This window comes from Gracilinanus agilis, chromosome 2, assembly GCF_016433145.1.
Source record: "Gracilinanus agilis isolate LMUSP501 chromosome 2, AgileGrace, whole genome shotgun sequence".
In the NCBI taxonomy this organism is placed as follows: Eukaryota; Metazoa; Chordata; class Mammalia; order Didelphimorphia; family Didelphidae; genus Gracilinanus; species Gracilinanus agilis.
Window position 1 is genome coordinate 485,054,149 of NC_058131.1, and position 24,633 is coordinate 485,078,781.

General features: G+C 40.6%; 1 protein-coding gene across 2 annotated transcripts in view; it reads left to right on the plus strand.

Annotated features, from left to right (window-relative positions):
* ADCK1 (aarF domain containing kinase 1) overlaps nucleotides 1–24,633 on the plus strand; it is a 101,845-nt gene that overhangs the window by 28,186 nt on the left and 49,026 nt on the right. The window contains exon 4 of one of the 2 annotated variants that reach the window (XM_044662115.1): nucleotides 10,601–10,804. The exons of the other annotated variant lie outside the window; for it this stretch is intronic. Within the exon in view, the coding sequence (XP_044518050.1) occupies nucleotides 10,601–10,804 (204 nt within the window). The remainder of the gene's footprint in view (nucleotides 1–10,600; nucleotides 10,805–24,633) is intronic. 2 annotated transcript variants of the gene reach the window in all.

Here is a 24,633-nt window from a genome sequence, read left to right on the forward strand (position 1 = left end):
AACTAGTAAAGCATGTTGCAGCTCTAATGGGATGGAAATGCTTGTTAATAACAATAATAATATGGTTGCATAATCTGGATTGCTTTCTCTCTCCATGGTTTCAGCCCAGGCAGCTATTTTTTGACCAAATTAAAATCTAGTCAGCTCTCTCCTTGCTCCTAGAAAACCCCTCAAAACCCTTGCGTGTTGCAGCAGGACTCTTAATAGACTTTCCCTTGTAGAGCTGTAAGACATATGTCCAATTAACGTAAGAAAATTGCTTTAAAATATAAATAAATTGTTGACTGATCTAATGGGACATATGTGTGGTTAATTAAAGAAGAAAGAAGATGCAGGAACAAGGCCTTTTCCCCACTGACTTTATCCTTCCCCTTCCTCAAACTTTTTTTTAATCCTTTTTGCTTGAATGTGAATGTACATAGTAGGCACTCAATAATGCTTTGTTAATTTTATAGCATCTTGGTTTTTGCAACTGTATTTCAACAAAAAAGTATTTAAACCAATTTACATTTTTAAAACATGATTTAAAAAAATTATCCAGCCTGCTTTTTACTAAATAAGGATATGATGTATATCTGAATTATAGGAATGTCTAGGGGTAAAAAAGAGGAATTTGAATTAATGGGATTGTTGTGAAGCATGGGCTCCTGCAAAAAAAGCTTTAGTGGCAAATTGATAGCCCCTACTTTTAATAGGGTTCAACCTAATATGAGTTATAAAATTTACTTTTGGGGGGGTGTATCTCTTCTACTTTCTTGCCCAGTCAATGAGCATTTATTATTAATTAATAATAGCTAACATTTATATAGCACTTTAAAGCTTTCAAAGCACTTTACAAGTGTTAACTCTTTTGATCCTCACAACAGCCCTATTAAGTAGGTGCTATTATTATCTCCATTTTATAGATAAAGAAACTGATGCAGACAGGGTAAATGACTTACGGAAGATAATATAGATAGTAAGAATCTGAGACCATATTCAAACTCAGGTCTTGTTGAAGCCAGGTCCAGCACTGTATTTGTCTATAGCTATCCATTATGATATATTATTTTTTTTTTAATTTTAAACCCTTAACTTCTGTGTATTGACTTATAGGTGAAAGATTGGTAAGGGTAGGCAATATGGGGGTCAAGTGACTTGCCCAGGGTCACACAGCTGGGAAGCTGAGGCCGGATTTGAACCTAGGACCTCCTTTCTCTAGGCCTGGCTCTCAATCCACTGAGCTACCCAGCTGCCCCCTATGATATATTATTTTTTAAATAATTTTTTATTTTTTCCAATTACACATAAAAACAATTTTTAACATTCTTTTAAAATTTTGAGATTCACATTCTCTTCCTCTCTGTATCCCTCCCTTATCACCTCCCTGAGATGGCAAGCAATTTGATATAGGTTATACATGTGCAATCATGTAAAACATTTCAGTATTAGTCACGTTGTGGAAAAAAAAGACAAATCCCACAAAAAAATAAAGTGAAAAATAGTATGCTTTGATCTGCATTCAGACGCCATCAGTTATTTCCCTGGAGAGGTGGATAGCATTTTTCACTATGCATCTTTTGGCCTTGTCTTGGATCATTGGACTGATCAGAATAGCTAGGTCATTTATTGTTGATCATCATACAATATATTGCTGTTACTAGGTACAATGGTCTCCTGGTTCTGCTCATTTTACTTTGTATCAGTTCATGTAGATCTTTCCAGGTTTTTCTGAAAGAAATCCTGATCATTTTCTTATAGCACAATGTTATTCCATCATGATCACATACTATAACTTGTTCAACCATTCCCCAAACAATGGACCTCCTCTTGATTTTTAATTCTTTGCCACCACAAAAAGACTTGTTCTAAATGTTTTTGTTCAAATAGGTTTCCCTCTCCCCTTTAAAAAAAATCTCTTTGGGATACAGGAATGCCATTGCTGAATCAAAGGGTATGCCCAAGTTTTACTATTAAGTATCTACTATATATATATAGTGCCAGGCACTGATATATGGTGCCTAGGTGCAAGATTTAGGCATATACCTCCCTTCCTGATCCTACCCTTGACTGGGATTGCCTGATATTTAATAAAGTCCTCATTCTGCTCCACACCCAGGCCCTAATGAATTAAGGTGAAGCTTTACCAGGTTGAGTTCAGAATCTTAACCTTGTATTTGTTTAGTGATTTACAATTTACACTGATTATCTCACACAACTCAGCATGGTCTAAGCCAAATTACCTTACCACCCTTGGTTTCTTCAACTGTAAAATGGGAATAATAAATAGTATTGGGTTAGTACTTCCCTCAACCATAGGATTGTTGGGAGGCTCAAACATGGTGTAATATATGGAAAATGCTTTGAAAACCTTGAAGTATTATCTAAATGTCAGTTGTTAATGATGATAATTATGATTAGCATTGGATGTTCATAGCAACCCTGAGAAGTAGGTAGGAGGTCATTTCCATTTTATAGATAAAGCAAGGGAAATTTTGTGAGATTATTAATCAGGAAGGTTATAACACAACTAATTAAGTGGTAGAATAATTTGCTTATAAAAGAAGTATAGAAAAATACACATACTAATAAAAGTATGCAAATTTAATTATATTTATAAAAGTGTAAGCCCAAAGTCTTTTGACTCCTGAACCTTTATCCATTCTACTAAGGTGCTTTCTGCCACTTTGACACTCTTGAGCCTCAAGCTTCTAACAAAGAAGGGAAAACATGACCAAGGCCAAGAGAGGCAACCCTTTCCTTCCTTATGTCCAGCCCCTGATTTGAAGGATAGTTGCAGGTGGGGGATGGGAATGCAGCCACTGGTGCCGTGTCCTGTTGATGGCTGAACATTCATTTTCCTTTTGACACCAGAGGTAATTGCCATTCCTGAAATACTCTGCATCCAGCTGGCAGAGAAATGGTTGGGAACAAATTAATTATTCAGCCTCTCAGTGTGGCTGATTGAGGGGCAGATGGAGGGAAGGTTTTTTTAGGGCCTCCAGATTTTTGGGCAACTGGGCTAGGAAAAAGGAAACCCTTTAGACAAATAAGGGTGTAGTGTGTGTGTGTGTGTGTGTGTGTGTGAGAGAGAGAGAGAGAGAGAGAGAGAGAGAGAGAGAGAGAGAGAGAGAAAGAGAGAGAGGGGGCCCCAAGTGTTTCTTTATATGTATAGCCTGGAGTCAGAAAACTGGGGTTCAAAAGATGAAGAGGCAGAGAGAATAGGGTTTATTTCCTGCCTTTGATGTTTACTACCTATGTGACCTTGGTTAAATCATTTAATTGCTTTAGATCTCAGTTTTCTTACACATTGGATGAGTGAAAGAGTTGGATTATATATGATCTTTAATCATCCCTTTATAAAATGAAACTAGAGTAGGAGAATTTTGGGGGACACTAAGGATGATCTCTCCTCCCCCCTCATACTTTCTACTAATATGTTGTTGTTATTAGAAATTTAACTATTGAAGATTCATTCATTAAGCACATATTAAATACTTATCAAATCAAATGAGAACGTAATTCATAATATGTTCTGGCCTGTGGTAGGCACTATAAAAATGCTTCTTTTCTTCTTTTTTCCCCTCTCCTTCAGAGGTAAACCTACATAATCATGTCATTGAAAGGAATATGGGTTAATAGGTTAGGTCCTCATATTAGGCCTTATCCAAATTACTATGGCAAAATTACTTCAGGGAAGCTTAGGTGGCACAGTTGGATAGATCGCCATGCCTAGGGTTAGAAAGACTCATTTTCTTGGGTTCAAATCTGGTCTCAGACCATTATTAGCTGTGTAACCCTGGACAAGTCACTTAACCCTGTTTGCCTCAGTTTCTTCATCTGTAAAATGAGCTGGAGAAGGAGAATGGCAAACCATTCCAGTGTCTTTGCCAAGAAAACCCCAAATGGGGTCATGGAGATTTGGACATGACTGAAAAAAAGATTCAACAACAGAACAGCTACTTAAGGGGGGAAACTTCCCCCTAGTAATCCCACACAACTACAGCTGTGCCTTGCCCAAAATACTGAAGGCATCTGATAGTATCAGTGACCTGTCTTTTTTATCTTTCTGGTCTTCTCCCTCTGACACACTCCACCGTTTAATGATCATCAACCTATTAACTGTTCCTCCCACGTGACACTCCATCTCGTCTTTGCACTTGCACCCTTTCCCCCATGCCTGGAATGCTCTCCCTCCTGGCCTTCATCTTTTGACATCTCTGGCATTTTTCAGGCCTCAGCTTAGATGTACCTTTCAGCAGGAAGACTTCCCAGGCCAACCACCCATTTGACCACCAATCTCATCTGCCCCGTGCCACTGGAGCAGCTTTAATTTTTAGGAAGTTTTTCCTTACTTCATAATTTGCTTCTCTGCAATTTGCAGTCATCCCTCCTATTTCTTAGGGGTTGAATTTGTGTAGAGCAGATCACATCTAATCACTTTCAGATTTTTTTATAACCTTTACACTTTCCATCTTAGAATCAATACTGTGTGTATTGGTTCCAAGGCAAAAGAGTATTAAGGGATAGGTAATTGGGGTTAAGTGACTTGCCCAGGGTCAGACAGCTAGGAGGTTTCTGAGGCTAGATTGGAACTCAGGACCTCCTGTCTCTAGGCCTGACTTCCAATCCACTGAGCCACCCACCTGCCCTGCCAATCCCTCTTTTTATATGTGTCTCATGCAGTCCATTAGCTTCCACTTGCCCAATTCTAATTTAGGAAATTATTTTCCATAGTGAACTTTTTTTGTACCTCTTTTTTCCATCTGGTCAATTTCCTCTGAGGTCCTAAGATTCAAGTTATAAAGAGTCTAACTTGGTTCTCCAAAGGGCAGTTGATAAGACATGGTCTGATGGTTAGGAAGCACTCCTAAAACCATCTTCTCTTCAGAAGAACAAAAGGGAAAGTATTGATTTATTTTGTGATAAAAAAAAAAGCACCCATGTTGGAACATCTTGGTTTTGTCCCTCCTGTGGGAATTGGGAGAAATGGAGTTGTTGATGCTAGGCGCTGCCCTGTTGGTTCTATATTGAAGTCTCAATGGTGGAACTTCCAGTCCAGACTTTTCCATTAAAAGAGAGATGAAAGGGAAAGGTTTTTTGACATCTAAGTGGAATCAACTGATGGTTCCTTTTAGTATACACAGATCTGGACATTATTTCTCAGTGACCAGTTTCAGTGATCCTTTTTTTTTCCCCCTGAGCTGTAACTCTCTGTTCCAGGGCTTGGTTGTCTCCTTTTTTAGATGGTTAGGAATGGGATAGGTACAATACTCCTTCTCCAGCCCCTCTGTGCTCATTCTGTTAGCTATTTACCCCCCAAACCAAGCTGGCTAATGAAAATGTTTTTAATTAATATGAGGCAGATTAAAACTCATTATAGCAAGGTCGTTGGTAATGAGAGATAATCATAAGGCAAATTATCAAGCTCAGAGTAAAATGAAGATGGAGCAGAGGCAGAAAGGCAGCACCAGCTGTTTCTGTGCCAATTTGATGAGGAGGGAAGAAAGTATGGACATCCAGCAGAGAGGCTTAGGGCCCATCTCTGCCCTGGGATAGGCAGCAGGGTATCATGCCAGTAGCATCTTCCACCTAGGCGCAGAGTCTGACCAAACAAAAAGCTTAATTTAAGGTAGATTTCAAGGCGGGCTAGTGAGCTGGATGGTTGTGTGCTGAGTAGTGAGCATAGAGAGATTCTGGGGGGAGAGAACTTGAGTGGGTGTATGGTAGGAGTGAGTTCATATAATAATAGCTATTGAGCACCAACAATTTGCTAGGTGTAGGGCAGAACATAATAATTATACATGTTATCTGCCTGTTGTGATTGCCTTCCACAGTAGATGGACAGGACAAAACATAGGGAGGGGATGAGAACACTGATTTCTGTGAAAAGCTTTCGACACTAGTCTCCAGTTGAAGACTTTTTTTTTGTATTGCTGCCTTTTAAAAATGAACTGAATTTCGAATCAGGGGCCTTTGGTTTGAATCCCAACTCTTGACACTCCCTAAGCAGGGTCACCTAACTAACTTTAGTTTTCTCATCTATAAAATCAGGAGGTTGATCCCTTCCAGCTCTAAATCTACAGTCCATGACCCTATAATTCCCTGGCCCAATTCAATTCCCAGAAATCCTACCCTCTTCCCTTTTGCAGGAAGTACCAACCTCACTACTCACTTGCCACTTGGCTTCTGTGACCTCATATTAGTTTTCTTTTCATATATGTCTTGTTTCCCCAACTAGATTAAAAGCAAGGGATTGTGTCTTACCTCTTGTCTTGGTTTGGTGCTCAGTAGGTGCTTAATAAATATTGATTGATTACCCTAATGATTAAACAGTATCATATATGCACCCAGGGGGGGGGTACTCAATACATACTTCATAGAACTTGAGCCAGACAAGACTTAAAGAGGCATTCATACTGAAATCCACATTTCAGTATGATCCATACCTGAAAAAAATTCCCCTTAACATTTCAAACAAGTGCCATTGATCAAAGACCTCCAGTAAAGAAGGGAGTTCACTGCTTCTTGAGGAAGTCCATTCTGCTTTTGGAAAATTCTCATCATTGGGCAATTTTTTTCTTACATGAAACCTAGACTTGCCTCTTTGCAACTTCTGAACTTTGACTCTAAACAAAATTATTATAGTGTCCCTTTTGTGAGTGGCATGCAGTAGTAAAAATCCACACAGGAGACTGCATTTAGAAGTTGATCTTAGATTATTGATTGAGTTCCATTTTAAATTGGGAAGAATTTGCCTCTTATTAGGAATAGCACTGCTTCTAACCCAGCCCGCCCCCCTCTTAACTATTAGCCTGGAAAGCATCCCCTGTGGGGATGCAGCCTAGTCACTGCTCCCAAAGGCAGGGTGGCAGCTACAGCCACTCAATTAGAAAAAAAAGTTCTTGCCACTAAAGTCCTTAGTGTTGTTAAATTGGAAGAAACATTTATAAGTGGCTGCTCTGTTCCAGGTACTGTGCTAAGTACTTTATAATAACCCCAGGAGACAGATAGAATTATTAGCCCCACTTTATACTTGAAGAAACTGAGGTAAATAGCTGCTTAAAGGTCTAAGGCTGGATTTGAATTTAAGTCTTCCTGACTCTCATCCTGTACTCTGCTTTTACTGTGCCATGAATGTAAATGACACTAAAGAAGAGGCATTAATACTTTGCTAAGGAGGACAGCTAAGAAAGTGGTTTTTAGCTGTGTGACATTGGGCAAGTCATTTAACCATCATTGCCTAGCCCTTATCACTCTTCTGCCCTGTAATCAATATACAGTATTGATTCCAAGATGGAAAGAAAGGGTTTAAAAAATATTTTGCTACCGCACCCTAAGAATTAGGAGACTTTCCCATTTTACTTGCAACTAAAACCTTCCATCTCCTAATGGAAGAGCATTAGAATGTGAGGTCCTTGAGAGTAAGGATCGTCTGACTTCTGTTTCTCATTGATCAAAGAGGAGGAATTGAATTGATCAGATTGATTCTATTTCATCTTTTAATTGATCTTATTTATAATTAATTGATTTTGCCCTGTAACTACTGCCTAAACCCATGGTTCTTTGTCTCTGAACTTAGTTAGCCTCATCTTTCCCCATCTCCTTTTTTGAGGGAGTGCTGTCCTTTTTTTGCTCTTTTTTTCCCTCTTAAATACCTATGCTTTAAATACTTTTCAAAAGAAGTTTCAATAAAACTTGTTTTCAAAGATCCCTGTTCTGGTAGCTGATATTCTAAGCAACATGTGAGTCAGCATATACAACTGAGTGGGTCTTAGGGAGGGAATGTGATCAGAGAGAGTTTCTGTATTTCAGACACCATTATTACCTTGTCTTTACCAGTCAGTCCCACTCAGCCCCTGGCCTATGGTAAGAATGGGAGGAGAACAGCCATCCCTCTTAGACTCTTTTCTTCCTCTAGTTTGTTGGGACTGTAGGAGAGATCTGGAGGGGTCTAACAGTCGCTCCGTTGAGAGCCATGAGTAGCAGGGACAAATGCCTGGGTTAAGTTTTCCTGAGAAGATGGGCAGAGCAGTTTTGCCTTCTCATCATCCCTTATTTCCTTTTCATTCTCATGTTCTTTTTTTGCCTTCAGTCATGTTTTCCTCCTTGGGCAATTGTTTCATCTTGTTTGGTTTTCTCTGTTTTTGAATATGCTTGTGATTTCATCAGTGTTCTCTGCTTCCAGGAAGATATTTCCTGGAACAAATGTGGTATAACTTCTACAATACCCTTATGAAACGCAACCTCCTGGAGGTTACTGGGGGCAACTTAAATGACTTGGAAAGAAGTAAGTTGTCACACAGCTAGCATGTGTAGGAGACAAGAAAACTGTCCTAACTCTGAGGCTAGGCTCTCTCCCTACCAGGCCACATTGATTCTTGTTTTGTCCTGGCTTTTTTGCAGCTGTAAAATAAAGGGCAACAACTAGGTGGGGGTGGCACAGTGGAAGGAATCAAGAAGACCTTGTCTGGTCTCAGACACTTACTAGCTGTGAGACCCTGGACCAAGTCACTTACCTCTTGTTTGCCCCAATTTCCTTATCTGTAAAATAAGCTAGAAAAGAAAATGGCAAACCATTCTTGTATTTTTGCCAAGAAACAACCAAATAACAAAATAAAGGTCCTGAGCCACCTAGCTTGACCATATATTCTAGTCTTTGCCGATAAAAATTATAGTTCATGGAGTTGCTTGACTTGGAAGGAACCTTAGAGCTAGCCTTGTCCTCATCTGACTGATGATAGAAGTGGAAATCCGAGATGGAGAATAATAAGGATTTCATTCTCATAATGAGAAGCGAGCTTCCCAGATGCTGTCTAGTGCTTTCTTTCCCCATATCCCAAACTCTCTTTTTTCTGAATTCCTCCCACAGTAACTGTACAATTTAATAGTTATATATTGTCTCCTGTTGTTCACAAGGGTTAGCCTAGTGAATCCTATCCCTAGCCAGAGGATAAGGGATCATGTCTCACTTGCCCAAGACAGTCTGGCTCCTTGAAAGGTGTCCCAGGAGATACCCAAAAGCCTCCAGACAGCTGGGGAGATATCTGCTTCCCTGGGGAGTTACCAGATTCTGCTGAGCAGGCTCTGCCTGTACCCTGTGCAGGACCCTGATAGAGGGAACCAGGATTGCTTCTTTTGAAAACGGATGCCTTGTAGCAGTCACTTCAGGCCCTTTTCCTATAGCTTTTCTTTTCCTCTGGGCTGGTAATAGCACATTTCTCCTTTGCCGGTGCTGCAGTGTTGAGGACAATTATCCAAGCTGTGTAAAAGCTATTTACCCATAATGACCTGAACTTTCTGTGCTGTGATAAACTGGCCAGGTGCATGTGTGAATAGAGAAGGAGTATATTCTTCCCCTCTTTGTTGAGAGGCTCTGTTGGCTTGGGATGATACTATAATATCAAGCATATTAAATGCCTACTATGTGCCCCCAGGCACTGTTAAGTGCTGAGGATACAGAGATAAAAATAAAACAAAAGGTTTTTTATCCTCAAGGAATTGACGCTGCCTAGGGACACAGCCTGTACCCATATAATAGATCCAAGGTATTGGGGGAGAGGCATTCAGAAGGTCAGGAAAGGCCTCATGTTAGGACTTTGAGCTGAGCTTAGAAGGGACCTAGGCATTTTAAGAGATCAGGGTTTGGGAGGGAGTGCACTCTAGGAATGTGGGGCATAGCCCATGCACAGGCACAGAGACCAGAGATATGGAATGTTGTATGTGAGAGACAACAAGGCCTAATCAGATGACCCAAAGAATGCATTATGGTCCAGAAAGATAGGTTTATTCATTTAAAAAAAATTTTTTTTGAACCCTTAACTTCTGTGTATTGGCTCCTTGGTGGAAGAGTTGTAAGGGTGGGCAAATGGGAGGGTCAAGTGACTTGCCCAGGGTCACACAGCTGGGAATTGTCTGAGGCTGGATTTGAACCTAGGACCTCCCGTCTCTAGGCCTGACTCTCAATCCACTGAGCTACCCAGCTGCCCCAAAAGATAGGTTTATTCAGAGGGAATTTTAAAAGTTTTGTCTATCGATAAAATTTCTCAATTTTGAATTCCATTTGACAAATATTGGCTAGAGGCCTAATCTGAGTCTTCCTAGCCTCGTTGTATTTGAAGAAGCAGAGGTCCAAAGAACTTAAGGTGTTTAAATGACCATGATCATACAGGTAACAAGTAGTTGACCTTGGAGATTTGAACCATAGCCCTCTGACTAGTGCCTGGCACATAGTAGTAGATGCTTAATAAATGCTTATTTAAGGGGCAGCTAGGTAACTCAGTGGATAGAGGGTCAGACCTGAAGGACATGATAGGTCCTGGTTTCAAATCCGGCCTCAGACATATCCTAGCTGTATTGCCCTGGGCAAGTCCCTTAACCCCAGTTGCCTAGCTCTTACTGCTTTGCCCTGGAACTGATACTTACTATTGATTCTAAGAGACAGTAGGGTAGGGTAAAGGTTTAAAATAAATTTTTGTTGACCAGTGACTGACTAATTGATCAGATTTTAGAGCTTATTCTTTTGTGGCATCATGGAAAGAGTATGCAGGAGCAAAAGAAAGCAGAGAGAATGTCACAGACCTTTACTTCATGAACTTGACCCTGACTCTTATCTTGGCAGGTACATCTTCGCTCGGCTGAGCGCCTTCGTAAACTTTGCTTTGCCAACCGAGGCACCTTCATCAAAGTGGGCCAGCACCTGTCATCCCTGGACTACCTCCTGCCTGAGGAATATACACGTACCTTGAAGGTCCTTCAGAGCCAGGCCCCACAAAGCAGCCTGGAAGAGATCCAGCAAGTGATTCAAGAAGACCTTGGAAAAAAGGTACAGACTGGGCACTTATAAGGGAATGTGGAGTGGGGCTGGTGGGGTTAGTGGGAGAATGTAGTTGACCTCTTATGGAAACTGGTTTTCTGAAAAGGAAATCCCTCACAAAGAGGAACAGTTTTAGGTGGCACAGTAGTAGGAAGAATTGCTGGATTTAGAGTCAGAAGATAGAAAAAGTACTTGAAAAAGGAAGGAGGAGGGAAAGAAAGGAAGGATGAAAGGAAGGTAGGGAAAAAGAGGAAGGAAGAATTGGCTTTGAATCTGGTTTTGCCCTCTTAACTAGCTACACAATTCAAAACGAGTTGCTTAATTTATTTGCACCTTAACTTCCTCATCTGTAAAACAAGTATAAATATCTTACAGGGCTGTTGGGAAGATCAAATAAGAAAATGGATTCAAAGCCTCTAGTAAACCATATAAAGCATTGTGTAAACGTGAACTTGGAGGTATTGTGTCCTTTGGCCTGTTGTCAGAGTGTAGCTTTCTATACTGAGAAATGAGGTGTGCAGGCTAGGCCATAAAGATTTCTCCAGTTTTCCAGTACTCAGAAGTCACGCCAGTTGGAGGTGATATTTTTTGAGAAGCTCAAAGAAAGATCCCTTCCCCGTCCCCAAATCTCTCATCACTCCTTTTACTTACCTATAATTCTATTAGTTATTAGTTTTCCCTCAGGAATGGCAAATTTATAAGTGGTATACAATAGGCACAGGGCTCCAGGAGAAGGGGTCCTTTTTTCCTTCTTCTGCAGCGTGGAAATTTTTTTTAATTGTCATAATGTTGTTCATTTTTGTGAGTGATCTTATAAAGCCAAAATCCCAAAATATATACCCAAATAAACAAGTGATAAATTGTATGCTTTCATCTGTATTTGGACCCCACCAGTTCTTTTTCTGAAGGGGGGAGAGCATTCTGAGTCCCTCAGAATTGTCCTGGATCATTATATTGGTGAGAGTAGTTAAGTGTATCACAGCTGATCATTCCACAATATTGCTGTTACTGCATACAGTGTTTTCCTGGTTCCGCTTATTTCACTCTGCATCAGTCCATGAAGGTCTTTTGCAGCTTGGAAATTGTGTGCTATGTCTCATTTATCCGCCAGGGGTAGAAATGATGGCCAGTTATGGCCATCCCTAAAGTAATGCCTTAATTTATGTTCAACTAATGCCTTAGTCATTATTTGGTGAGATTTAGCTAAAAACAAGATATGGTATGGAAGGGAGGGAACAAAGAGAGAGAAGGGGGCAGAAAGTAAATGAGAAAGGAGGGCCAAAGATAAATTTCTCTAGCTTCATGACACTGTCAGAAGCCAGCCTTACTTAGCTTTCTCATATCAACACAAAGCTGGTTCTGGGCTAATGGTCTTTGAGACAGACATCTCTAATTCAGATGACTTTATGGCCTGGAAAGAAGTGAGACAGTGACTTGTTGATTCTGAAATTTAAGGAACCAGATCCCAAGAGATAAGTTTGACTGACCTTCTGACCTTCTTTGACCCTAAGATATGTTTACCTAAACTTAGGCAATTTGGGAGAGATAGAGAAGAGGAGGGGGAGAAGGCTGGATCTCGGTCAGGAAAATGGGGGTGAGGAACAAGGGGTCACAGGCAGAAGGGGAGGGGATTGGCACAGTGCCTGCCCACGAACTGCTCTACCTCCTGCCAAGCCTGTCAGCCTTCTGTTTCCAGCAGAACCAATTTCACCCCCAAATTAAAACTAAATAAATCACTTTAATAACAGTGTAAATTGTGTCACTGCTCACATGTGGCAGCACAGTAAGGGGTGGGTGTGAGGGAGAAGGGAAAGAAGGGAAGAAAGAGATTAACCCTTTCGCACTAGTCCCCACTGCTTTATTTCCAGAAGGGTGCCTGGGAGAAACAGGGAGGAAGGCATTTGAAAACCTAAGATTCCTCTGAACTAAGCAAGGATGTAACTAGTATCTCTGAGATGTCTGTAAACAGGGCTGCTCAGAAAAGAACCCAAGGCCTCTTCCCTCACTGGGCTGTGCTTCCCCAGTTCTCTTCACATAAGGGAATTTGACATTGTAAGAGGACTCTGAAACCAGGTTGTATCTTTAGAGACTTCTTGTCTTCAACAACCCCAATCGCATCCTTTGTCAGGACTTATCACTGGCTTTCTCTGACCAGGTAATGCTTACAGGCTTCCTATCTCAGGAGAAAGAATATCTAAAGTCCATCTCAGACTTGGTTGGGGATGGTGGTTCCTTCAGAAGTTCTCAAAGGCTTTCCATTCCTCTAGTTCTAGGGATCTCAGAACCCCTACCCTTCCCTCATTTAAATGATCCCCTTTTCCCTGGCTCCATAAAGATGTTTTTTTTTCCTTTTTTCTCCTCTACCCTAGAGAGATGACATTTGTTTCCTGCTGACACACTTTGCCTGGGTGGGTTGGATTGGGTGACATTTTCCTAGTCTGTGGGTGGAGGGGAGGTGAAAAGGGGGGGGGCTATGTGGGAAGCAGGGGGTAGGTGAATGTAGGGGTGTCAGGGCAGGAGATAAAGATGTTTGTGTCTCCGCCTTTCTCTTCCTACAGTTTGGCAGTCCTGCCTTTCTAGTTTAAGAACACATTTGGAGTTGGCCCCCTCTTGTCCCCAAATAATTTCATAAGTACATTAATCTGGAGGGGGGAATGTCTCTTTAGCAAGAAAATGATTTGGGTAATAGGAAGCAATTTAGCATAGCAAAACAGGTTCTAGACTGAGAGTTGGGTTCAGATATCCTACTTCAGAAACAGGCAAGGCACTTGGCTGCTCCCCCTCAGTTTCCTCATATGTAAAATGAAAAAGTTGGACTCAGTGGCCTTCCAACTTTAAAGTTATGAAATTAGTTCTTGGTCTTAGGGACCCATGCTAGCCATATAGAAGAGGGATTTAATTCTGATTGAACTCAAAGGTCAGAAGTAGAGCTTATTGAGTGGAAGCTATAATGGGACAGATTCCAGATACAAAAAATAAATTAATACTAGAAAAAAACTTCCAACAGTAAAAACTGTCTAAAAATAGAATAGACTGGCTTGGTTCATTAACTCTCTTAGATTTAGAATTGGAAGGAACCTTAGAAGACAGAGAGTCTAACTATCTCATTTTACAGATGGGGAAACTGAGACCAGTAGAAGCTGAATGATTTGTCCAGGGTTATACAATAGCATAGACTGGTTTCTGAACCTAGGTATTCTTGACTTCAAGTCACTTCCCAGACAACTCCAAAGCAGACAGCAGCTTTTTTGGTTTTCCTCCACCTCCCATCAGAACTTGGGACTCCTGCCCCTGGGACTCTGGAATAGCACAGGAGAGCTTATCATGCCCAGAACTGGAATACCATGCCATTTCCTGGCATGTGCCAAACTGTGCCCTATCTTTGCCCAGAAGTCTCTCAGCATCTTATTATTATACTCCCTTCCTTTCTTCTTTTCCTCCCTCCCTCCCTCCCATTTTCCCTTCCCTCCTTTCTCCCTCTTTCTCTTCCCTCCTTCCTCCCCCTCCCTCCTTCTTTCCCTTCCCTCCTTCCTCTCCCTCCTTCCTTCCCTCATCCCTTCTTTCCTCCTTCCCTCCTTCCCTACTTTTTTCCATTCTTCCTTCTCTTCCTCCTTCCTTTTTTCTTCCCATTCTTTCTTCCTTCTTTACCTCCTTTCCTCTTTCTTAGAAAGCAGTGAAATATACTGGGTCTTTTAAGAAGGGTTTGGATGACTATCATTTTGGAAAAGTTAAACTTAATTTGTTTCCCTTGAGGGCTAGACTAGATGGTCCTATAAGATTCCCTTCCAAGAATGAGATTCTGTGATTCTATGTTTAGACTACAATTTCATGTACATTAAGGAAGGGGCTGAAAGCTGGTTTACATCACTATCCTATTTCTAGAACTAGAGCCACCCCCCTACCTCCCCATCCCACCCCCCACCCCCCCACTGTCTGAAATGGCACGGTTGGGGCAATCTCCTTATTTCAGCTCTCAAACTGTATTCCATGTTGTAATTGTACCACAGTGGGATGCTGCCTGGATAAGCCCAAACACTGGTCCATTTCCACCTGAGCTCTTTTTTATTTGATTTGTATTGACTTAGGGCCACTTCAGAACTTAACCAGGATTATTGTGCTTCTTAGGAAAGTCAAGTCACTTCTAGTCCCAAAGACTCAAAATATGTTGTAGAGGGGCTAAGACAATTTGTTGGATTCAGTGTGATTCCATTTGGTGTTGTATGCACTCTTACTCTTAGTCCCTTGGCAGTTTAAACTCCTAGAGGGAAGAGGAAGGTTTATAGAATGGATGTTGCCTCCTAGGATCCTTGAGCTCAAGAATTTATAGGGGTGTTAATTTGTAATAAGGGAAATAATCTGTTGCACACTAGGAATCAGAAAATTTAGGTTCTATATTTGACTTTATCAGCTTACCTGTGTGATTTTTGGACAAGCCACATAATGTCTTTGGACTTCCCTTTTTTCTTCTAGAAAAGAGAAAGTTGGAAAAGAGATTTAAATAGTCTCTTCAAGTTTTTACATCCTGAGTCACTCATGTCTTTGTGACCCCATGGACCATTTAGGCATTCAATCATGTATGATCTCTACTGTCCATGTGGGTTTTTTGGGCAAAGGGACTTGAGTGGTTTGCTATTTCCTTCTCCATTAGATTAAAAGGCAAACAGAGGGTTAAGTGAATTGTCCAAGGTCACACATCTATTACTTGTCTGAGACCGGATTTGAATTCTGATCCTCCTGGTTCCTAGCTCAGTTCTCTATCCACTGAGCCTTTTAGCTGCTGCTAGATAACATTTTGACATACTGTTTAATACTGTAACACATAGTTTAATTTATGTCAAATGCTGGCTCGGCCAAATTAAAATGTAATTGGGAGGGAGAAGCTAGGTGGCTTTGTGGACAAAACCAGGTCTTAGAGACAAGAGATCTCAGGTAACTGTAACCCTGGGCAAGTGACTTAGCCCTAATTACCTAGCCCTTACCACTCTTCTGCCCTGGCACTGATACTTAGTATCGATTCTAAGGCCAGGAGTATAAGGGTTTTTTTTAAATGTAATTGGGAAATATTAGGAAATAAATATAAAGTAGAACATGTATAATGCTATTTATTATGTGTTCTACTCCAGTATTCAGTCTGCAGGGATCCTTAGGTACTACTTAGTGGCTTTCCAGCTTCTATTTGAGTTTGACACCAATGGTCTTCACAATTTATAAGTAAAAGTCTTTGCCTAAAACTATACAATAATTATGGTCAAGACTTAGAACTTAAAATCTCCTGACTCTCCATTGCCCACTCCATTATACCATGAATAACTGAGTCATGGCCAAAATTATTAGAAAAGTATTCTTCAGATAAAACAACCCCAGAAGGAGGAGTGGTCTTGTAGGTTTCGAACATGTATACAACATGAATATGAATGTGTGCACTTGAAATATTCTTAGTAGTTACACCAGGTAGTTACACCAGGAAGTCACTCTTCTTTTTGGATTAATTATAGCCATGAGCCTTCACTCCCCCAAGAAGCCATGTATCTTTTGAGCCAAATTTCTTGGGGTCTGGCCATGCACTGACTTCAGCTGGAGTGTATTGGTCATCCCTTGGTCCTGACATGGCTGCTGTGTTGACATTAGCCAGTAGATGGTGCTCAAGTTTGAGAGGAGACAGGTGGTTGGGCCCTCCATGGAGGGCTTGACAAAGAATTTTCATCCTGGGGTTAGAATGATAGGCCAGAGGGTTGGGCCAGGCTAAGGTGCATGAAGATTGAGGCTTCTGGATATTTTTAATCTCCTCCTCATCTTCTTTACCTCTTGAAACTTGAGTCTAACTTGTTTCTATACACTGAAGAGAGGGCATTCATGGGACCAAAGCCCAATTTGCTCTCACTTGGCTCTGATTGGAAAAATTCCTCCCCTCCTCTTACCTTTGACTACTTGGTGCTCAGTTCATGGGGAGCTGAAGCCAGAATGGTATATCTTCCTCTCAAAGTGCATGGCATAGCTAGTCACACCAGTCACTTTCAATGATCCCCTTTCCTTTACCGTATGTTATATGGCTATATGGTTGTGGATCATGGGATATAGCAATCTTTGAGGAATAAAAATTGTAGGTGACCCAAAGGGTAAACAGAGGCTTGTAAGACAAGGCAACCTGTTATATCAGTTGGTGGTGACCTACAAATAGAAAATGGCTTAAAAGTATCATCTAGGGGCCATGTTGGTGATCCCATGGTATGTGTGCTAGAGTGTACCAGAGGGGTCATTTCTCACATGACCTGCCCCTGCCCCTCTGCCCAGCAGTCCAATGGAAGGTGCTTCCTCCTTCCCCTCCCTGGTGTAAGGGAAGGGGGCTCACATGATGGGGTGGTGAGTGTTATAGTTTGGGCACTTGGTCTCTAAAAGGTCCATCATCACTAATCTTAGGAGATATATAATTAGAAAGGAACTACTCCTTAGAAAAGTTGGATTAAATAATTTTAAAATAAAAAAATTTTTAAGTTTTTAATTAAAGAAAATTTTACTATGAAAGTAGAAAGGGACAATAAAATAGCTAGAAGGAACAGTAAAGTCAAAGGAAGGTGGCTTTTAAGATAAGGGAAACCTGAGAATAGGGGAGAATGAGTGGGAGTCCTGACTTGAGAAGGGTAGAGAATAGCAGCTCTTCTAGGGAGTCAATGAGATGACTAGTAGTAGGATTGTTGAACAACACATTCCACATAGCCTTAGCTGGTCCTGTATGTTCTTTAGTTTTCTGCCCCTTGATGTATATATGCAATTTATAAGTCAGGTTCCATTGCAACGGATTACAAGGGATTATCCAATATCTTTTGTGGACAAACCCAACTCATCTGAAACTGAATCAGTTATTTCTTAACTCACTCACTTTTCAGCCTCTTGTAATCTGACTTCTAAACTTTGAAACTCAGTTGAAATTGCTTTCTCCAGAGTAACCAATGATGTTTTTAACTGCTAAATCCAAAGAGCTTTCCTCAGTCCTCATCCTACTTGATTTCCTTGCAGAATTCCATACTGCTGTTAGTCACTATGTTCTTCTCGAATACTCTCTCCTCTCTGGGTTTTTTGAGACGTTTCTAATCCTCTTCTGAGCACTATGACTATTTCCTTCTTTAGTTTGCTTTGCTGAACAGTCATTTGTGTCCTGTCCATGAAGCACGGAGCCTTTACCAAAGGCTGCCTTCTCTTCTCTCCCTACATCATCTCATAGCCTTCCCTAGCACTACTGGATATTAAAAAAAATTTATTCTTTATGAAGCACCTTATCTCACAGATAAACTAATCTGTTGTTATTTCTTGAGCTCAACACTGTATCTCCCACCTCTGTTGTGTCTTTTATTTTTAAAAAAATGCTTTTTGAATGTGATTTGATTATCCTTCTTAAACTTCTCCCTCCCCTTAGGCACTTTTTAAAATACCCTTACCTTCTGTCTTAGAATCAATTCCATGTATTGGTTCCAAGGTAGAAGAGCGGTAAGGGCTAGGCAATGGGGTTTAAGTGACCTGCTCAGTCATACAGCTAGGAAGTGTCTGAGATCAGATTTGAATCTAGGATTTCCCATCTGCAGGCCTGGCTTTACCCACTAGCTCCCCACCTCAATTTCTTTAATAAAAGGTTGTTGGAGTGGAGTGGACCATTGCCCTTAAACCCTATCCCCTTTACCTTACCCTTCAGACTTATTCTCTCTTTTCATGGTACTGCCATCTTCCTAGACTCCCAGAGTTGTAATCTTGATTTCATCTTTGACTCTTTCTTCTTCCTCTTACCCCATGCATCCAGTTTGCCAAGTCCTGTAGTTTCTACCTCTTCTCTATATTTTGCATCTGGTCTCTCTTCTCCAGTTCCAATGTAATTGTCCTAGTTAAAGGCCTCATTTTGTCTCACCTAGACTTTTATAATAGCCTTCTAAATGGGCTTCCTGGCTCCAGTCCATCCCTTCTCTAACCTATCTCTAAGAATGTTTTGCCAAGATCATGTCACTCCTCTCCTAGAAAAAGACTCTTTGACTCTGGATCCAGCAACCCTCTTTACCATGTTATATACTGTCTCTTAAGTTTTTCTCTCTGTAGCTCCTGCTATCTTGTCTGACTTCTCCTTATCTATTGAAAATATGTCTTCTCTTCTCCTGATAGGCCTGTCTCACACCCTGTCTTTGAACTTGGCATTGCCTTCAGACTCCCCTTTACTCCCCTTAGAGGCTGTCAGCAGCTCAGCTTCTAGGTGTTTATTGCTGTTGTTAAGAATAGTCACGATTCTAAAGCTGTAGGGGACTGAGGGCTCTGCTGCTGTTTGTGTTGTACCTTGGGTCCCCAGGAAGGACAAGGGTGGCAGAGTTGTAAACAAGTACTTAGAAAGCACATTGTTCCTGCATGAGTAATACTGGGGTAGTAATGTAGCCAATAAGGAACCATGCCACCTGCAGAGGATGAGAAAATAACTTTTTCTTCTAGGTAAGCAGAAGGAAAGGGCAACCTAGGTTGCATAGTGGCTAGAATGTGAAGCCTAGAGTCAGAAAACTCATCTTCATGGGTTCAAATCTAGCCTTAGACACTTAATAGTTGTGTGACTGACTGGGTTACATAGTAGGTAGAGCACTGGGCTTGGAATCAGGAAGGACAGACTCCTCATCTTCATGAGTTTAAATCTGAACTCGGACACTTTAGTAGCAATATGACCCTGGGCAAGTCACTTAACTTTGTTTGCCTCAGTTTCCTCATCTGAAAAATGAGTTGAAGAAGGATATGGCAAACCAAATACAGCATCTTTGCCAGGAAAACTCCAAATGAGGTCATGAAGAGTTAGACATAATTAAAACAATGGAACTACAATAAATCAGGAGGGAATGGAGGGCTGTAATTCCCCTGCCATAGGACTGAGAGCTAGGATCCTATTCTGAGAGGCAGGGTAAAAAGTTTTCTGGGGAAGAGGGTAGAAAAGAGTTCAGAAAAAGTGAAGTCCAATCCCTGCAGAGTTGGGGATATATGATAATAGATGAAAATTCATAAATATAAAATTCATTCTATCTTAGAGGAGGTAGGGAAGACCTCAGAAATCATATCATCTAAGCCTATAGGTGTCAAATGAGGCTGGTAGGCAGGCCCCTTGTAGCCCACAACATTTCCGAGTGTGTCCAGAACCAGATTAAAATGTAATTGGATCTGAATGCGACTGAGCACACTTCTGAATGAAAATTGACTGGTTTTTAAACTTTATTTTTCTCATTTCTTATTGTCTGTGTTTTCTTTCACAACATGACTAATATGGAAATGTTTTGCATGACTGCACATATATAACCTTCACCGAATTGTGGTTTGATTTTTTAAAAGGCTGATTGTTTTTACATATAATTAAGAAAAAATATTAAAATTCAGACAAAATATAATTGGGAAATATTTAATAAATAAATAAGACTATAAGAAAACACAGATAATAATACATTTTAGAACTAAGTCAACATATGGCCTGCAGGGATCTTTATGTATGGTTCTGTGGCCCCCATTTCTATTTGAATTTGATGCCACTGATCTAGTCCATTACCCTCTATAATCAAGGGTTCTTAACCTGAGGTGTGTCAATTTGTTTTTAAAATATTTTGATAAATGTATTTCAATATAATTGGTTTCTTTTGTATGTATTTATTCATTTAAAAATATTATTCTGAGAAGAGGTCCCTAGGCTTTTACTAGACTGCTGGAGGGCTCCATGACATAAAAAATTTCAGAACCTTTACAGTAGCCCCAACAAATGGTCAATTAGCTTCAGATTGAGCATCTCCAGTAATGAGAAACTCACTATCTCTATGGACAACCTCCACTGATGGGGAAATTCAGTATCTCATTTCTCTCACTGAATTCATTCACTTTTGGAGTTTTCCCTTAATATAAGCCAAAATATGCTTTGCTGTAACTTCATTGGTCCTAATTCTGTTTGCCTGGAGCTTTTGTTGTTGTTATTCAGTCGTTTCAGTTGCCTCTGATTCTTTGTGACCCCATTTGGGATTTTTTAGGCAAAGATACTGGAATGGTTTCCCATTTCCTTCTCCAGCTCATTTTACATATGAGGAACTGAGGCAAACAGGGTTAAGTTGACTTGCCTCCAGGGTCATACAGCTAATAAATGTCTAAGGCTAGATTTGAACTCAAGAAGCTCAGTCTTTCTGATTCCAAGTCCTTCACTCTTATCTATTGTGTCACCTCTCTGGAGCTACCAATATAGAATTAAGTCTAATCCCTTTTCTAGTAGCTAACCAATCAGATTCTGTAGATTTGCCTTTGAAGTCTTCCATCTGTCTAAATATCTCTATTACCTCCAGTCCATTCTTCAGATGATAATGATTTTTTAATCCCTTTCACCTCTCTCTGGCCAAGCTTTTCAATTGTAGAGACCACTGTTGAACACAAGTAGGACTAGGCCCTCCTTTTTTCTGAATATGATAATTATAACTATTACTTGAGATTATGTTATATTAACACTATAATTTTATATGTAATTATACTAATGCCATAACATAATATAATTATATATAATGAATATTATATAGATATAAAATTATATTAACACTATAAAAGAACTAGAGATTCAATTTGCTTTTCTTGGATGTCACATCACGTTATTATTGACTCATTTTCCAATACAGCAGCAAGCATTTATTAAGGCCCTGCTCTAGATGCAAGGCATTGTTCTAGGTGCTAGGGATACAAAGGCAAAATGAAAACTAGTCCCTGCCTTCAAGGGGCTTATCATTCCCAATTGCCTACTTTCTCTATTCCTTTAAAATGAAAATCTTTCATGCCTCAGAGCTTTGTTTTCAAAACCAGAATTGCTGTCTTGCTGCTAATAACAATAGCTGATATTTCTTTGTATCCTCACTATCTAGCATGGTGCATGGCACATTATGGGCATATTAATAAATGTCTGTAGATTGATCAACAATCTCTTTCATAGATTCCCATTTGAGCCTCACAATAGACTCTGTAAGATAGACACTGTGTAATTATGCCTATTTTACGGATGAGGAAACCAAGACTCAGATGAAGGAACTTGCCCAGGGTCACACACAGCCAAAGGGAGTATCTGAGGCAGGTCTCAAACGTAGATCTTCACGATGCCCAGTCTAGAGCTGTTTATACTCTGCCAAGCCTGCCTGGGAACCTGATAGGACTCCTCACCTTTTGTTCACCCTCCCCCACAACTTTGATCCCTTCCTTTCTTACTCTCTGCCCAAACTATTCCAATGTACCCCATCGTGTGACTGCTTGTTTGTCAGTCTTTACATGCTGTTTCTCTTTAAGTTCCCATCACAGATGCCTCTTCAGAGAGCAGGCCTGCCCCTTGAAATCTCTTCTCCGTACCCATGCCCCTCTCCCTCCCAGCTCCCTCCCTTCCTGTCTTCTCCAGTGTAGTCAGAAAGAGCTGGGCTGCTGATTGTCAAGCGGTAGAAACAGAATAGAGAGGACCAAGTGATAAAGAACTGATGGGAATGAGGATGATGGGGGAGGGAGAGACAGGCGACTTCTTTTCTCTTCCTGCTTTCCCAGCAGCTATCAATAAAAAATGCATTTATATTAAAAACATAATGAGGAATAAAAAAAACATTTTGCCCCCAATAACACAGGACATCAAAAGGAGATTTTTATCAATTATGAGAAAGATTTTGGCCATAAAAAGGTAATTTAAAGAGTCGGAGATGGATGGCAAGAAGCATTAATGTCAGCCAGAACAAATGGGCTTGCATTAGTCAATGAGAAGGAGTGGTGGAGATGCTGTCTGGGGCTCTTTCATAGCTCCTTAGCAGTTCTGGCCTCCAAGAGTGCCTCTTGCTTTGTTTTAAATGCTCTTTTCAATCAATCACTGAGGTGCCCACTATGTGCCAGGGTCTGAGAACAGGCACTGGGGAAACAGACAATAGTAAAACAGTCCTTTCCCTCTTGGTGACCCCATTTGGGATTTTCTTAGCAAAGATACTAGTGTGGTTTGTCATTTCCTTCTCTGGCTCATTTGCCGATGAGGAAATGAAGAACAAACAGGGTTAAGTGACTTGCCCAGAGTCACTGGGCCTAGTATCTGAGGCTGGATTTGAGCTCTGATCTTCCTGACTCTGGCACTTTATCCACTGCTCCATCTAGCTGCACATCCCAGTAGTTCTACCTGCATATATCTGTGCTTTTCTCCTTCCTTATCTTTGCTTATTCTGATTGTTCATGAGAATGTGAGCTCATTTAGAAAAGAAAAATGATAAATATTGGAGAGGATGACTGAGGAATAATAGAATTCAAACTCAGGACTTTCTGACTCCAAGACTGATATAAATCTCTGGCCTTGTGCCATTTCAGACAACTGGGAGGTTTTTCCTAGATTCAGAAGCTCTGTAAACATTTGGTTCTCTCCTCCTGTAGAAACACTCATCCCACCATACACTTGCCCCAGGACCTCCCTTCTCCTGCCATCATCATTGTACCCAGGCACCACAGGAGTCCAGACCTTAAGTGTGTTTGATTTATGTTAACTGTAAAGAAAATAATGTTTAATCTGTAAAGTGCTAATCTATTTTTTATGTTGATTATGAATGGGCCAGCTGTGCCTACTTTCCTATTCATAAAATTGCAAGAACAAGCCCATTTTACAGGCAGGATGGCTTAGTGATTTTATATGTTGGCAGATCCTGCTTGAAAGGAGGGTAAATCAGCCATCTTACACACATTATTGCTGAAATAGAACGTAAAGCAAGAGAGACACACTGGTCAGAGGCTGGAAGTGGACTTGGAGGCAAAGAAAAAGGTCGACTGACCTGAGAATAGGCCAATTTGGAGATGTGGGCAGGGTAGAAAAAATTGGAAAGATTTGAATGGTGGAAAGAAAAAAATCACTAGAAAAGACCTTAGAAACATTATTATATTTTGCCGTTTATTGTGGACAGTGACTTAGGAGAAAATCTAGAAAAGGATACAGAGGAAAATTAGATAATGAAGAATTATATTGGACTCGAAGACAGGAAGCCTTGAGTTTGAATCCTGTCTTAAGACACTAGATGTATGACTTTGGACAAGACCCTTAATCATCTCTCTCTGCTTCGGGTTCCTCATCTGTAAAATGGACATAATAATAATAGCACTTACTTCCTGGGGTTGTTGTGAGAATCAAATGGTATAAAATATGTGAACTGCTTTGTAAATCTTAGAGCACTGTGTATAAATGTTAGTTATCACTGTTGTTATTTCAATTGTTTGAATGAGAAAAGAGATAATACCCCACTTCTTAAATAAGTCTTCTTCAAAGCAATTTTATATGAGTTTTTTCTTTGGATCTTTTGGAGAGTGGGTAAGAAGAAGCATTTTAGTGCACTTTCTCATTTACTGATTTCCTCTTTATGTTTTTTTTAGGAACCCTTACCCTTCTGTCTTAGAATCAATACTGTGTATTGGTTCCAAGACAGAAGAGCTGTAAGGGCTAGGCATTGGGGGTTGGGGGTTAAGCGACCTGCCTCTAGGGTCACACAGCTTGCAAGTGTGTGAGACCAAATTTGAACCCATCTCTATGCCTGGCTCTCAATCATTATACCACCAAGCTGCCTCCATTTTTTATGTTGGATGAGTTGAGAGTGGTAGTTGGAAGATCTTCTATCAGCCCTAGGAAAGTGGGATTAGAACTCTGATGGTGGCCCTGTCAATGGCTGGCTCAGCAATCAACCACTGCCCAGTAGCCTTCACATCTCTTTGCCTCTGACTCTCTAAGCTGACTACTTTTGGAAGCAACTGGGGGGGGTTTGAAAAAGGGGGGGAGAGAAGAGAGGCCAGGGCCTGGGGGCTCCCTTGTTCACACACTGAAGAAA